The following is a 16245-nucleotide window of genomic DNA, read 5'->3' as shown; positions in this document are numbered from 1 at the left end:
TAGAGACGGTGTTTCAACATGTTGGCCAGGCTGGTCTTGAACTCCTGACCTCAGGTGATCCACCCGCCACGGCCTCCCAAAGTGCTGGGATTACAGGCGTGAGCCATGGCACCCGGCCCAAACAGTGTATTTCTTAACATATCTAAAATCTTCTCAGGCCCTAGAAATGAATTGTGTTTGGACAAGGGTGCTTTTATTCCTTTAAAACTACTAGGTGCTCTCTTACTTTTGCCTCCTTAAACCTGAGTTGCAAACCCTTCTTTACTCTGGGGGTTGGTGGAGTATAGCCCTTCCTGGACTGGATGTCTCCTTGAGGCTCTGTTCTATTTTGCAAATGAACACTTACTCTTCTTGTGACATGATGCATCCTTGGAATTTGACCACTGCAAACTTTCTGCATATGAAGGGTGAGCTGTCACTCCGTCTGGGACGTCCCTGGGTTCTTTATAAGCACACTGCTATTGCAACAGTTAGCTGTGGCCTCAAAATGTCCCATTTTCTATTGAGCTGCTGTGATTTAACTTTTCAGGAAAGAAAAACCCTGTAATCTACTGCAGACAGCTGAGTTGGGCTGATACATGTGTTTTCTCAAAGGATACCTCTTTTAGCTCCACAAGAAGCAAACAGCTCACTCCAGAGTCCTAGAGCATTATACAATGCCTTGATTTGGGGGAGCCTTGAGGAAACCTTTGCTGGCAATAGCAATGACAATTGAGGTGAGACATCAATAGTGGCAGCCATTCTTCACAAATGTACAGTGCTTCACTGCTGACAAAGTGCTACAGGATATATCTTGTCTTATTTATTACATCTGTATTGTGTGGTAAGCAGGTGTTTGGTTAATACTGAGTGTCAACTTGATTGGATTGAAGGATACAAATTATTGATCCTGGATCTGTCTGTGAGGGTGTTGCCAAAAGAGATTAACATTTGAGTCAGTGGGCTGGGGAAGGCAGATCCACCCTTAATCTGATGGGCACAATCTAATCAGCTGCCAGCGAATATAATGCAGGCAGAAAAACATGAAAAGGAGAAAGTGGCCTAGCCTCTCCCAGCCTACATCTTTCCCCTGTGCTAGATGCTTCCAGCCCTCGAATATTGGACTCCAAGTTCTTCAGTTTTGGGACTCAGAGTGGCGCCCCTTGCTCTTCAACTTGCAGACAGCCTATTGTGGAACCTTGTGATCGTGGAAGTTAATACTTAATAAACTCCTGTATATATGTGTGTGTGTGTGTGTGTGTATATATATATATAGAGAGAGAGAGAGAGAGCCCTGACTAGAGAACCCTCTAGTCCCTCTAGAGAACCCTGACTAACACAGCAGGACAAGAATTAGTATTGTCATAGAAGGAGACTGAGGTCCCAGAAGGCAAAAAGCTTGATTAGGATCACAAAACCAGTAAGTAGAAGAGCTCAAAGAAAAATCTAGATTTCAAGCCTCTGTGCCAGAGCTCAAGTGGGGACTGTTTCCTATGATCTGTCTTCTGACTGAAATGGAACTGCAAGAGCCCTGACCACCTCAGGTGCCTGGCTAATGTAGTGGTAAATTCAAATAGTTTCTCCTGAGTTGTCTACCTTCAAGAGTAACATTTCTGCCTGTCCTCCAGGGTAGTCATTCACTTGTTCATTCACTCACTATGTGTATATTGAGCCTTTAGTATGTTCCAGGCACTAGAAATCCAGCAGAGAACAAAGCTAAACATGGTTGCTGACTTCCTAGAGCTTATAGCCTGGTAGAGGAGAGATGCAATGAACAGAAAATTACAAAAATAATGACAAATTGTGATAGTTGCTATCAAAGAAGAGTATAGGGTTCTATGAAACAGAATAAGAAGGGGGACTTCATCCAGTTTGGGAAGGTCAGAGAAGATTAAATCATCTCTGATTAAATCATATTCAACTCCTACTCTTAATGGATGGAGTAGGAGTTACCAAATGTTGGTTGAGGGTGGTAGGGTAGCAAATGGAACAGCATGAGTGAAGGCCCTGGGATAGGAAAGAACTTGGAGTATTACAGGAAAAAGACGAGACTTAGGTGGCTGAAGTGGCGCAAGTGAAGGGGAAGTTGGAGAAAAATGAGCCTGCAGGGTGAACAGAAGCCAGATCACGAAAGCTGGGGAACAACCCCTTTTAAGCTTGCTTTGAATGTACTTGAGTAGGACCTAGACTCCTGAAGACCTTATGAATGCCTATGAATTTATTATTCAGCCTCTTCTCATTCATCTTAGATGCTCTGGGGCCACCTAGAGGCCAAAACACAGTGCCCAGTGGGGCAATTAAGGCTAAGAAAGGCAGAGCGTGTTCCCTACTGTGGAGACAGAGTATTAGAGAGTTGCATGGGGCATTGACCTTGGCTGGCAGCTTTCTGGAAGCTAAGGCACAAAGGGAAATTTACTGGTTTTTGTGGTGGTTGTTTTCTGGCAACAAAAAAAATTAAAGCAAAAGCTGACTGATCAGCAGCCAAGGCCAATGAGTCCTGAAACTCAGTTAAACTGAGAAGTCTTCACTTGGGACCTGCATGAGAGTGTACTATGACTTCAGCAAGTGCTGCCTCAAATGAATGGCAACTCTGCTTCTGCTCATGGCACCATCAAGCCTGGGAGAATGGACTATACCCTCCAGAAAGAGGGAGGTGGAGGCATTTCTGCCAGTTGGGAAGATAACAAGGTTCAGACAGTCTGTTCTCTGATGTCTGAGCTTAATGCAGCAGAATAAATAAGCACAACTTGATGAGGAGGGAGTTAATGTATTCATTAGCTTGCATTGCTCCACTGAAAGGTCTGAATACATTTGTAACAGGGCGGCATTGCAGGTACTTTCCAATTGATGCCCTTGAGAAGTGTTGATAATGTGGTACACAGTTGGGAACCCAAAGCACTTGAATAGATGAGTCCAATTTCTTCATCCCTGTATGAGAAAATAATCACCTTATTTTTACCCTCCAGGGATTGATGGTGGAGCCTGTTAGAGGTGGTAACTTCAAACCCTGGACAAAGTCAGCTGGATGTCCGCAAAAATGGAAATCTTAAGTCTTTGTTAGAAAATGTTCTGGAATTCTGAGCAAACTATCGCAAGGACAGAAAACCAAACACCGCATGTTCTCACTCATAGGTGGGAATTGAACAATGAGAACACTTGGACACAGGGCAGGGAATATCACACATTGGGGCCTGTCGTGGGGTGGGAGGCTGGGGTAGGGATAGCATTAGGAGAAATACCTAATGTAAATGATGAGTTAATGGGTGCAGCACACCAACATGGCACATGTATACATATGTAACAAACCTGCACGTTGTGCACACGTACCCTAGAACTTAAAGTATAATAATAAAAAAATAAAGAATTTAAAAATGGAAAAAAATGCTATAGCAAATAAATCTTTATAATCATCCCCCACCCCCCCCCCCCCCAAAAAAAGAGGAGTTCTTCGTTGGTTGGGATCCCAACTGAAAAGGCAGACATGGCTTGTAGAGCATTAAAACTGATGTTACAAAAGCTAAATACCACATGGACAGAGCAGCAAGTGGCCAAAGATATCTCCATCCAGGTGGCTAAAAGCTTCCCCTTGGCAGGATAGCTAATTTTGACACAGATTGTAATCTGGGAGAAGCAGACATATCAGCCTTGATGATGAATGGGGCTGCCTTCCCAATGTACACCTGTATAGCTCTGGAACAGAATGGGTTTAGGTGGCAGGTAGGCAGGAAGAGGCAGACATGTTTCAGGTTGGCTGGCATCAGGGGTTCAAGGTATGCTCATCGATGTAGTAGAAAGGAAGGAGCCTCAACATCTTCCTTAAAGAATAATCTGGTTAACAGACCATTGGTTAATAGATTAGACACTGGGCCAGAGGCCCAAAATCTGGGAGATAACTTTGTAGTTGTAAGTTCCCTTCAGCCTCTGAGATATGATTGGTGGTGTGAAGTTTACAGAATTTGAGGGTAACAACAAGCTGAAGAAAAATCTGGAGAAGAGCCTGAGGAAACAGAATCACAGTCTGTCTTAAAAAGACATTGCCTGATACTATCCTCTTTTTGTATAGATGGGACCTCAAAGCCCAGAGAGGGAGCAAGGGACATACTGAAGTCACACAACCACTGAATGGCAGAGCCAGGGCTAAAATGCATCTATTCTGCTTCTTGGGCTACCACTTGAACATAGGTTCAAGTCTTCCATGGATAAATACAGGTCACTTGATCAAAGACTAAAGAGAAGTCTGTGGGTAAGCATGGAGAAGTATTTGACTAGGCTCCAACAGGACAGTGTACAAAAATCAGGAAGAGCAGTAGGCAGAAGCCTGGGGATACCAACATTTAAAGGGAAGGCCAGGGAAGAGATCACTAGGCTGTGCACTCTGAGGGCAGGCACTGGCTCCTACTTACTATTGCTACCTCAACACTTAGTATGTAATCTTGCACCTAGTAGGTTCTAGAAAAATATTTATTGGATGGACATAGAGGAGTCCACAAAGAAAGTAGAAAAAAAGACATAGAAATGTGAGGAAAGCTAGGTGCGTTGGCTTACCTTTATAATCCTGGCACTGTGGGAGACTGAGGTGGGTGGATTGCTTGAGCCCAGGAGTCCGAGACCAGCCTGGGCACCATGGCTGAAACCCCATCTCTACAAAAATACAAAAATTAGCCAGGCATAGTAGTGCACGCTTGTAGTCCCAGCTACTCAGGGTGGCTGAGGTGGGAGGATCACCTGAGCCCTGGAGGTTGAGGCTGCAATGAGCCGAGATCATGCCATTGCACTCCAGCCTTGGTGATAGAGTGAGGCCCTGTCTCAGAAAACAAAAATGTGAGACAAACCAGGACGGTGCAGTGGCACACAAGTCAATAGAACAGAGAGCTTCAAAAAGGAGGTAGACAACAACTGTTAAATGCAACAGAGGGGTCAAAATAAAGGAATGTGTTACATGTTGATGGAATGCTTCCAATTCAATGGGCTCCTAAATCTTCATCGCTAATGCAGACATTTTCCTTCTGAGCACCAAGCTTGGATATCTGAGTCATTGCTGGCCATCTTTACCTTGACATCCACGCACGATGTCCTATGTCCCCAAATGAACATATTATATTTCTCCCAAACCTGGCCCTACTCTTCTCTTCTCTATTTTAGTAAATGACAATACTGACTCTGGTCAACAACTTAGAAACCTAAGAGTAATTCTAGACTAGTCCCACTTTCTCAGCCACACAATCAACCTCACACTGTTTTTTCTACTTCTGTATCGCTCTCAAATCTGTCCACTCTGATCAACTTTCTCTGTTATAACCCTACATCTCTCATGGGAAATTGGAATAACCTACTAACTGGTTTACTCAATCCACTTTTGCTCCCCTACAGACTTTTATTCAAAATTAGCCAAGCAGATTTCTTTTCATTTATAATTGTTTTTGAGACAGAGAGTCTCACTATGTTGCCCAGGCTATTTTTGAACTGGGCTCAAGTGATCCTCCTGCCTTGGCCTCCCAAATAGCTGGGATTACAGGCATGTGCCACCATGCCTAATTCATTTGCAAGTTTTAATTAAAATTTATTTTCCACTTACATTCAGAAAAATCCACTCTTCTGGTGTCCAGTTTGATGAGTTTTAACAATGTACAGAGTTATACAACCACTACCACAATTGAGACACAGAACATTTCCATCACTACCCCAAAAACCTTCTCTCAGGCTACCTCTTTGTAATGAAAACTCCTCCCCACGCATATAATCCCTTGCAACCACTGATCTATTCTTCATCCCTACTGGTTTGCCATTTCTAGGATGTCATAGGAATGAAATCACAGAGTATGTAGCCTTTTCAGATGGGCTTCTTTCACTCAGGATGATGCAGTTGCGATTCATTCATGTTGTTGTGTGTATCAAGAGTTTGTTCTTTTTGTTACTGAGAAGTATTCCATTGGATGGATAGGTCACAGTTTGCATTTCTAAATTAAGGGATGTTTGGGTTGTTTCCAGTTTTTATTGGACAATTATGAATAAAGCTACTATAAACATTGACTACAAGTTTTTGTATGAACATGTGTTTTCATTTCACTTGGGTGAATACCTAGGAATAGGACTGCTGCATCACATGAGAAGTGTATATTTAACTTTATTAAAAATACTGCCAAAATATCTTACAAAATGACAGTACCATTTGGCGTTCCCACCAGCACTGGATGAGGGTTCCAATAGCTCCACAGCCTCACCAGCACTTGGTTTGTCAGTTCTTTCCTCTTTTCTTTACTTTTTAATGTTCTAATAGATGTGTAGTAGTGTCTCATTACGGTTTCAAAGTGCATTTCCAAAACAACTAATGATGCCAAGTATTTTTTCATGTGCTTATTTGTCTTATGTATATATATTCTGTATATCCTCTTTGGTCCATCATGTATCTTCTTTGGTGAAGTATCTGTTCAAATATTTTATTCATTTTCTTAATTGGATTGTTTGATCTTGTTGTTGAGTTTTGAGAGTGCCTTGTGTATTCTAAATACAGTTCCTTTTTCAAATATCTGATTACAAATAATTTCTCCCAGTCTATAGCTTATACTTTTATTCTTTTAATAGTATTTTTTGCAAAGGAAATGTTTTTAATTTATATAAAGCTGATATATATTTTTCTTTTATGGATCATGCTTTTGGCATATCTAAAACCTTTTTGCCTAACCAAAGGCCACATGGATTTTCCCCCATGTTTTAATTTAGAATTTTATGATTTTATGCTTTTCATTTATGTCTATGATCCATTTTGAGCTAATTTGTGATGAGATTTGAGGTATAAGTCAAAGTTCTTTTTTTGCATATGGATGTCTGATTGTTTAAGTACTATTTGTTGAAAAAACTATTCTTTCCCCATTGAATTGCCATTGAAGTTTTGTCAAAAATCAATTATTCGTATGTGTGTGGGTCTATTTATAGGTTCCCTACTTTTTTTTCCTGTTGATCTATGGGTCAGTTCCTCCACCAACATCACACTGGTTTGTTTACTTCAGCTTTATATTAAGTCTTACAAGCAGGTAGTATGACTTTTCCAACTTTGTTCTTCTTTTCCAAAATTTCCTTTTTATTCTATTTCCTATGTCTTTCTATATGAATCATAAAATCAATGTGTTGATAACTACAAAAAAAAAAACCTGTGATTTTGTTGGGGCTGTATCCATAGATCAGTTTGCAGATAATTGACATTTTAATGATAGTGAGTCTTCCAATTCATAACTAGAGTATGTATTTCCATTTTTTAGGTCTTTAAGTATTAGAAATAGTCAAACCCATAGAAGCAGAGAATAGAATGATGGTTGCCAAGGGCTGGAAGGAGGAGGAAAAGGGGTATTGCTGCTCAGTAGGTATAAAGTTTCAATTATGCAGATGAATAAGTTCTAGAGATTTGTCGTGCAGCATAGTGCCTTTTGTGCACTTTACAATTTTTAAGAGGATAGATCTCATGTTAGATAATTTTACCACATTAATTAAAAAGACACAGTGGAACACAAGGAAACTTTTGGAGGTGATAAATATGTTTATTACCTCGATTGTGGTTATGGTTTCATGGGTTTATGCATGTATTCAAACTCATCAAATTGTATACATTAAACGTGCAGTTTTTGTATATCAATTGTACTTTAGTAAAGCTAATAAAAATGTAAATTTTCAAATATGAATTGCCGATATATAGAAATACAATTAATTTCTATATGAAGACCTTTTACACTGCGACCTTGCACTGTGACTCTCAAACTGAGTATGTGTAAGATTTCACTGGATATATTTTAGATTTTGTTGGAATTTTTTACTTTGATAGTGATGCTGTCTCCTGATAGAGACAGTTTTAGTTCTTCTTTTCCAATGTGTATGCATTTTCTTTCTTTTCCCTTATTGCACTTGCTATGATTTCAAGTATGATATTGCATAGGACTGGTGAAAGCAGACATCTTTACCTTGTTCTCTATCTAGAGGAAAAGCATTCAGTCTTTCACCATTAGGTATGATACTAGCTTTAGGATTTTTATAGATGCTCTTTATCAGGATGTAGGAATTACTTTTTATTCCTGGTTTGCATAGTTTTTTTAAAATCATAAATGGTTATTGGATTTTGGCAAATACTTTTTCTGCATTGACTGATATGACTGGGTGATTTTTTTCTTTAGTATGCTATATTGGCTGACTTTTGAATGTTGAAGCAGCCTTGTATTTCCAGGATAAACCTCACTTGGTCATGATGCATTATCCTTTTAATATATTGTTGAATTTAATTTGCTAGTATTTTGGTGAGAACTTTTACATTTATGTTCATGAGGAATACTGGTCTGTAGTTTTTCTTTATTGTAATGACTGTCTAATTTTGGTAATTAGGTTAGTACTGATGATAAAATGAGTTTGGAAGAATTTCCACCTCTTCTATTTTCTGAAGAATTTGTGTGATGGAGTATTATTTCTCCTTTAAATGTTTGGGAGAATTTGCTAATGAGATCATCTGGACTTGAAGTTTTATTTTGTGGAAGGTTTTAAACTGTGAATTCAATTTCTTTAATATAAATATGACTTTTTAGGTTGCTTCTTTCTTCTTGAGTGATTTCTCTAAGTTTGTATCTTTCAGAGAATTTGTTCGTTTTATCTAAGCTATTATATTTATGAGCATCGAGTTGTCCATGTTATTCCTTAATCACCCCTTTAATGTCTATAGCATCTATAGTGATAGCCTCCCTTTCATTCAAGACATCAGTAATTTGTGTCTTCTCTCCATTGGTCTGGCCAGGGGTTTGTCAATTTCACTGATTTTTTTTTTTTTTAATAAAGAAATGGCTTTTTGGCCAGATGTGGTGGTGCATGCATGCAATCCCAGCATTTTGGAAACTGAGGTGAGAGGACAGCTTAAGACCAGGAGTTTGGGGACAGCCTGGGTAACATATGCCATCTGTACACATCTTTTTTAAAAAAATTAGCTGGGCATGGTGGCATGCACCTGTAGTCCTAGCTACTCAGGAGACTGAGGAAGGAGGATTGCTTGAGCCCAGGAGTTCAAGGCTGCAGTGAATCGTGATCAAACCACTGTACTCCAGCCTGGGTGACAGAGTGAGAACCTGTCACTAAAAAAGAAAGAAAGAAAGAGTTTTTTGTTTCAGTGATTTTTTTCCCTAATAATTTTGTTTTCAATTTCATTGATTTCTGCTCTTTAGTATTTCCTTACTTTGGCATTCTGTTTGCTTTGGATTTACTTTTTATAGTTGTAGTTTCACAAGATAGAAATTTATATCACTGATTTCAGATTTCCCTTTTTTCCCCACATAAGCATTACATATTATTAAATTCTCCCCAAAGCACCAGGGGCAAGCTACTTCTGTTGCCCTGCCCTGAGTAGCCAACTATTCTATCACAAATTTTCTTGACAACAAAGTGGGCTAATCAGTGTTGGGTCTGTAGCCTCCAAACACCATTATTTCAGTCCTTTGGGGTGTTGTCATCAGCTTTTAGTAGAATGAGATTTTTGGACCCTTTGAAGGCCCTTTAGTTGTTTCCAGCATAGGGCAGGATGCAAGAAACGCCACTATGAGGTAGGTGGCTTAGAGGTGATATATTTGTCTCGCTTTTTAGAGAGTTGATACTATCATCCTACATATATCACACCATCTAGGTTCTGGCAATTTATAAGCTGATATTGCTCACCTACCCGTACCCCCTGCAAATACATGCGAAAACACCAGGCCTTTTACTTTCTTACTAGTGAGATAGTGATAAGGAGGAAATTTGTCTTCAGTGCTCAGTGCTAACCTAGTCCTTATCCCTCCATGTCTGGTTAACTGTGGACCTGTCCTTCTGGCCCCAACCCCGCAACACCCACCTCCCTCCCTGTCCACACACCACCTCTTCCCTCCTTCCTCCCTCCCCACCATCCTAGAACATGAAGACACTCACATCATTTTACAACAGATTCATTTTATTTTCATCACCATGGGGCGTACCCTGTGGGGTATAGAATGTATCCTAGACCCTGCTAGCTAGTTCTCTGGGGTCAGATCTCTGGAGACCTCTCAGATAGATCTAGGCCTCTGAACTTGCCTTGAAATTACTGGCTGTCCAGGGAGACGCTGGAGATTGTGGAGGTCTCCTGGCTAACTTGGTCCTGCTATGGCTCATTTTGAGTGAGTTTCCTATTCAGCTGGTCATAGTGGCTGGATAGTGCTGGCCCATTCCCTTCCTCGGGTTTTCTTGAAGTGGTAGTCTTTTTGGGAGTGGTTTTTTTCCTGGAACTTTCTCGAAGGGTCCCTTTTCCCTTCCAGGTTGTCTTTGGAACTTAGAAGGACAACAGGGAGATCACAGAAGGGCACTGGTTTTGGGGAAGAGGATGGGGGAGGGGTGGGAATGGGGGTTTCATCAATAAAGGGTGCAGGCTGGGGTAGGGATTGTGCCAGGCGAGGACAGGGTAAGGCGTCTTGGGAGGGAAGAGTCAAGGGGTAGATGAGGAGGAGCCTGGGTGGGTCACTCACCTTCAGAGGGCTTCTGGACTTTGGTTGAAAGGGGGCCCTTCCTCTTCCTTACCCTTTTGTTTTGTTTTGTTTTGTCCTTCTGAAGAAATAGAACTTACCTTAAAGGAAAACACTCATAGAATTATTTTTCATGAATAGTTCTAACAAGCTTCCAGCTTCTTGGAGGAGACACTTTGTGATCAATTTCAGTCCCTCCCTGGGTAGAGGCATCTCATTCAGGTTTTTGTCCCTGGAAGAAAGGAACAATAGAGTTAGCCACAGGCCAGAGTGGCTGTATTAATATCATACAAAGTAGATTTCAGAGGAAAAAACATCATCAAGAACAAATAAGTCATTTCATAATAAAGTTGTCAATCAAGAGAACAAAATATTCTAAACTTTTATGCCCCCAACAAGAGAGCTTCAAAATATATGAAATAAACAATGATAGGACCACAAGGAGAAGTAGACAAGTCCATAATCATAGTCAGAGATTTCAATGCCCTTCTCTCAATAAGTGAAAAAACAAGTAGACAGAAAATTAGTAAAGACATAGAAAATTTGAACTACACTAGCCATTAAATTGACCTAATTTACATTTACAGAATAATCCCAGTAACATCAGAATTTGCACTATTTTCAAATGCATATGAGATAATTACCAAGATACATAATATTGTGGGTCGTAAGTCAAATCTCAATAAATTTAAAGTCTAAGTCATGCAAAGTTTGTTCTCTGACCACAATAAAATTAAATTTGAAATCAATAAGGGAAACATATCTGAAAAAAAACCCCAAATATTTGGAGAACTAAGTAATATACTCCTAAGTAACTTATGGGGCAAAGAAGAAATCAAAGCAAAATGATCATATATTTTAACCAGAATGAAAATGAGAATATAACATAACAATTATGTGATGACACCAAAGCAGTACTTATAAGGAAATTTATGTTACTAAATGCCTGTATTTGAAAAGAAATGTCTCAAATCAACAGCCTTAGCTTTTCCTTTAAGAACCTAGGAAAAGAAGAGCCCAGGAAACTCAGAGAAAGTACAAAAAGGGAAATAAAGATCACAGCAACATCAATGAAATAGAAAAACAGTAGGGACAATCAATGAAACCAAAAGGGGATTCTTTAGGAAGAACAATAAAATTGATAAACTTCTAACAAGAGAGATGAGAAAAAAAGATAAAAGATACAAATTAACCAATAGCAGAAATCAGAATGGTGATATCACTACAGATTCTACAGATAATCAAATTATAAGAAAATAATATGAACAATGTGCAACAATAAATTTGACAACTTATAGGAAATAGACAAACTCCTGAAAGACACAAACTACCAAAGCTCACTCAAGAAGAAATATATAACCCAAATAACCCTATAACCATTAATGAAATTGAACTTGCAGTTTAAAATATTCTCAGAAAGGAAATTTCAAGGCCAGATGGCTTCACTCCTCAATTCTACCAAATGTTTAAGGAAGAATTGACAGCAATCCTTCAGAAACTCTTCAATAAATAAATAAATAAATGAAGGAACACTTCCCAAAGTTATTCTTTGAGGGTACTATTACCCTGAAACCAAAATCAAAGACATCACAGGAGAGAAAAACTGCAGACCAATAGCCCTTATGAATAAATGCTCAGATATTCTCAACAAAATACTAGCAAACTAAATCCAGCAAACTGTAAAAAGTATTATACCCCGTGATCAAGTGCAATTTATCTCAGAAATGCAAGATTTGTTTAATATCCAAAAATCAATTAATGTAATACCCCCATATTAATTGATTAAAGGGAAATATATATATAATCACCTCAATGACAAAATTCAGATCTTTTCATGATGCACTCAACAAATCAGGAATAGAAAGGAAGTGTTCCTCAACCTGATGATGGCAATGTACAAAACACTACAGCTAACATCATACTTAAAGGGGAAAGACTGAAAGCTTTCTCCTTAAGATCGAGAATAAGACAAGAATATCTGCTTTCACCACTTCTATTCAACAGGATTATTAGGAAAGAAACAAATGAAAGGCTTCCAAATTGGAAAAAAATAAGTAAAATTGCCTTTATTTGCAGATGACACACTACTAAAACTAGTAAATTTAGCAATGTTGCAGAGTACAAAATCAATATACAAAAATCAATTTTATTTCTATTGGTATCAATGACCAATCAAGTGGTGAAATTAAAAATTCACAATAGCATCTAAAATGATATACTAGACAAAAGTTTAACAATATAGTGAAGGATCTATGCACTGAAAAGTATAAAATGTTGCTGACATAAAGAAAGGTTAAATAAATGGAGATATCGCCCTCATTCATAGGTCAGAAGACTCAATATTGTTAAGATGCCAAGTCTTCTTAACTTGGTCTACAGATTCAACACCATCTCAATCATTATCCCATCAGTGTTTTTGTAAAAATTGGCAATATGATCCTAAAATTCAAATGAAAATACAAAAGACCAGAACAACTTTAGAAAAAAATAAATTTACAGGATGAACAGGGCCTCATTTGAGGTTATTATAAAGCTACAACAGTCAAAGCAATGCGGTACCAGCATAAAGGTCAGTGGAACCGAATGGAGAGTACAGAAATACACTGATACATACTGTGATGGTTAATTGTATGTGTCAGCTTGACTGTGCTAAGGAATGTCCAGATAGCTGGTAAAACATTATTTCTGCATGTGTCTGTGAGGGTATTTCCAGGAGAGATTAGCATTTGAATCAGTAGACTGAGTAAAGAAGATCTACCCTCACCAATGTGGGTGGGCATCATCCAATCTTTTGAGGGCCTGAATAGAACAAAAGATAGAGAAAAGGAGAATTTGCTCTTTCTGCTTGAGTTGGGCCATTCGTCTTCTCTTGTCCTTGGATATTAGTACTCCTGGTTCTTGGACCTTCAGATTTGAACTGAGACTTACACCATTGACCCCCCATCCCCGGTTCTCAGGCCTTTGGACTCAGACTGGGACTTACATCATGGGCTCCCCTGATTCTCAGGCCTTTGGGCTTGAGCTAGAATTGCACCACTGGCCCTCCTGAGCCTCCAGCTTGCAGATGGCAGAGCATGGGACTGCTCAGCCTGCATGATTGTATGAGCCAATCCCTCATAATAAATATCTTTATATCTATATCCTACTGGTTCTGCTCCTATGGGGAACCCTAACTGATATACATATATAGACAAATGAATTTTTTAAAAAGTGCAAAGAAAATTCAGTAGAGCAAGAGGTACTTTCAACAAATGGTACTAGAAAACTCAGATATAGATACGCAAAAAATCCCCCAAACCTCTTATTACCCATACCTCACATTACATACAAATATTAAAGAGATCACAGACCTAAATGTAAAACCTAAAAACATAAAACTTCTAGAAGAAACTAAAGGAGAAAACCACTGGGACCTCAGTTTAGACAAAGATTTGTTAGATGTGACATCAAAACCCAATTCATAACTGGGCTTCATCTAAGTTAAAAACATTTACTCTTTGAAAGACACTGTTAAAGGAATTAAAGGACAAGCAGCAGATAGGAAGAAAACCATATATAGGAAGAAAACCATATATATGGTAGAGAAACTGTATCTAAACATATTGAAGAGCCCTGAAAACTCAATAACAAAAACCAAACAGACCAATTTTTAAAAACTTGGGCAAAAGATTTGAACAGACACTTCACCGAGGAAGAAATACGAATGGTTAATAAGCACATGAAGAGATGCCCAAGACCATTGGGGAAATGTCAACTAAAACCAAAATGACATAAACTACACCGTCATTAGAATGGCTAAAATAAAAAAGACTGATCACATCATATGCTTACACGGATGTAAAGGAAGTGAAGCTCTTATACCCAATTGATGGGCCTGTAAAATGGCACATGCACCATTGGAAAAATTTGGCAGTTTCTCAGAGTTAAAGACATACATCTATGATATGATTTACCCATTCCACTCCTAAGTATTTATCAAAGAGAAATGAAAGCACATGTTCACACAAGGGCTTGTATACAAATGTTTATAACAGCTTTATGTGTAATAGTCCAAAACTAAAACATTTACAGATGTCCATTAACAGATGAATGGATAAATAAATTGTGGTATGGTCATACAAACAGCATACCATACTACTCCACAATAAAAAAGCAATAAAAAGGAACACATTATTGATATGTTCCACATGAATTAATCTCAAAATAATTATGCTGAGTGAAAGAAACCAGACCAAAAATTGTACACACTGTATGACTTTATTTACATAAAAGTCTAGAAAATGCAAACTAATCGATAGCGACAGAAAGCAGGTAGTGGTTACCTGGGAACTGGGGGTGGGAAGGAGAAGGAGTGAAGGATGACCAAGAGGAACAAGGAAAATTTGAGGAGAAGGATGTGTTCACTATCTTTATTGTGATGATGGTTTCCCAGATGTATAAGTGTGTCAAAAATTATCAAACTGTACACTTTAAACATGTGCAGTTTACTGTATGTCAATTATACCTCAACAAAGCTATTAATTATAATAATGAATATAATAATAAATTATAATCTTTGGTCAGACCAGATCCTTCCTTCTAAGTTTAGCCCTAACCAAGGTCCACTGGGGTAAATGGGCTACTGGTCAGGCTGATAATGACCAGAGGAAAACTCTTCCCTTTATTGAGTGCTTACTTTGTCCCTGGCTTAGTGCTGGGTGCTTTCATAGGCATTATCTCATTTAAGGTTCATAGCAAATGTATGTGGAAAGAAAAAGGGTCAGTGACTTACCTAAGGTCGAATAGCTTTTAAAAAGTGAAGAGCTCTTTACCATTCTGCAAAGGCCTTCACTTCTAGTCAATGCCAACAATGCAGTCAGTGTATAAAAAGCAAAGCCGGCCAGGCGCAGTGGCTCACACCTGTAATCCCAGCACTTTGGGAGGCCGAGGTGGGTGAATCACCTGAGGCAGGAGTTTGAGACCAGCCTCGCCAACATGGCGAAACCCCGTCTCTACTAAAAATACAAAAATTAGCCGGGTGTGGTGGCGGGCAACTGTAATCCCAGCTACTCAGGAGGCTGAGGCAAGAGAATTGCTTGAACCCAGGAGGCGGAGGCTGCAGTGAGCCAAGATCACGCCACTGCACTCCAGCCTGGGTGACAAGGGCGAAACTGTCCAAAAAAAAAAAAAAAAAAAAAAAAAAGCACAGCCTTCTCATATGCCAAGACTTGCTTGGCAGGGCCTAGAGCAGAAAATTTAATTAAGGGCCTGGTTTTGGACATGATTTTCAATATTGGTCACTTCATAACAACACTGGAAAAATTAAGCTACTTTTGTTTTAGTCATTTTGAGAATCTTACCAATTACACCGACATGCACAAACAGCTGATGTAAAGCTATTTGAGTTCTCAAATAGCTACAGAATTTTTTTCACCAGTGCCTAATGAATCTTCCTAAAAATACTTCTTTCCTCTAAATCCTGACCCAGTTCCCTACTGCTCACAAAAGAAATCCCCAAACCGAACATTCATGGAAAACCTAAGCTATGAAGTTAGAGTTATTTCTTACTAGTACCTTCTACTTGGTGAACACATTATAGTTTTCTAAAATCTTCCTTATAATTATCTTTTTATAATTCTCACAAAAGAACAAGAATTAGAATCCCCATTTAGCCACTTCATACCCACTAGAATAGGATTGCTATAATTAAATAAGACTGACAGTAAAAAGTGTTGTAAGGACGTGAAGAATTGCAACCCTCACACACTGAGTGTGGGAATGTAAAATGTTGCAG

General features: G+C 38.9%; 1 protein-coding gene across 1 annotated transcript in view; it reads right to left on the bottom strand.

Moving 5' to 3' along the window:
- Window positions 1-9907: 9907 nt before the first annotated feature.
- VMA21 (vacuolar ATPase assembly factor VMA21) overlaps window positions 9908-16245 on the bottom strand; it is an 89374-nt gene continuing 83036 nt past the window's right edge. Inside the window, exon 2 of the mRNA XM_063804385.1 lies at window positions 9908-10704. Within this exon, the coding sequence (XP_063660455.1) occupies window positions 10575-10704 (130 nt within the window). The 3' untranslated portion in view covers window positions 9908-10574. The remainder of the gene's footprint in view (window positions 10705-16245) is intronic.

This window comes from Pan troglodytes, chromosome X (assembly GCF_028858775.2).
Source record: "Pan troglodytes isolate AG18354 chromosome X, NHGRI_mPanTro3-v2.0_pri, whole genome shotgun sequence".
In the NCBI taxonomy this organism is placed as follows: domain Eukaryota; kingdom Metazoa; phylum Chordata; class Mammalia; order Primates; family Hominidae; genus Pan; species Pan troglodytes.
The sequence above is the reverse complement of the archived record's forward strand: the minus strand, read 5'-3'. Positions and strand labels throughout refer to the sequence as shown.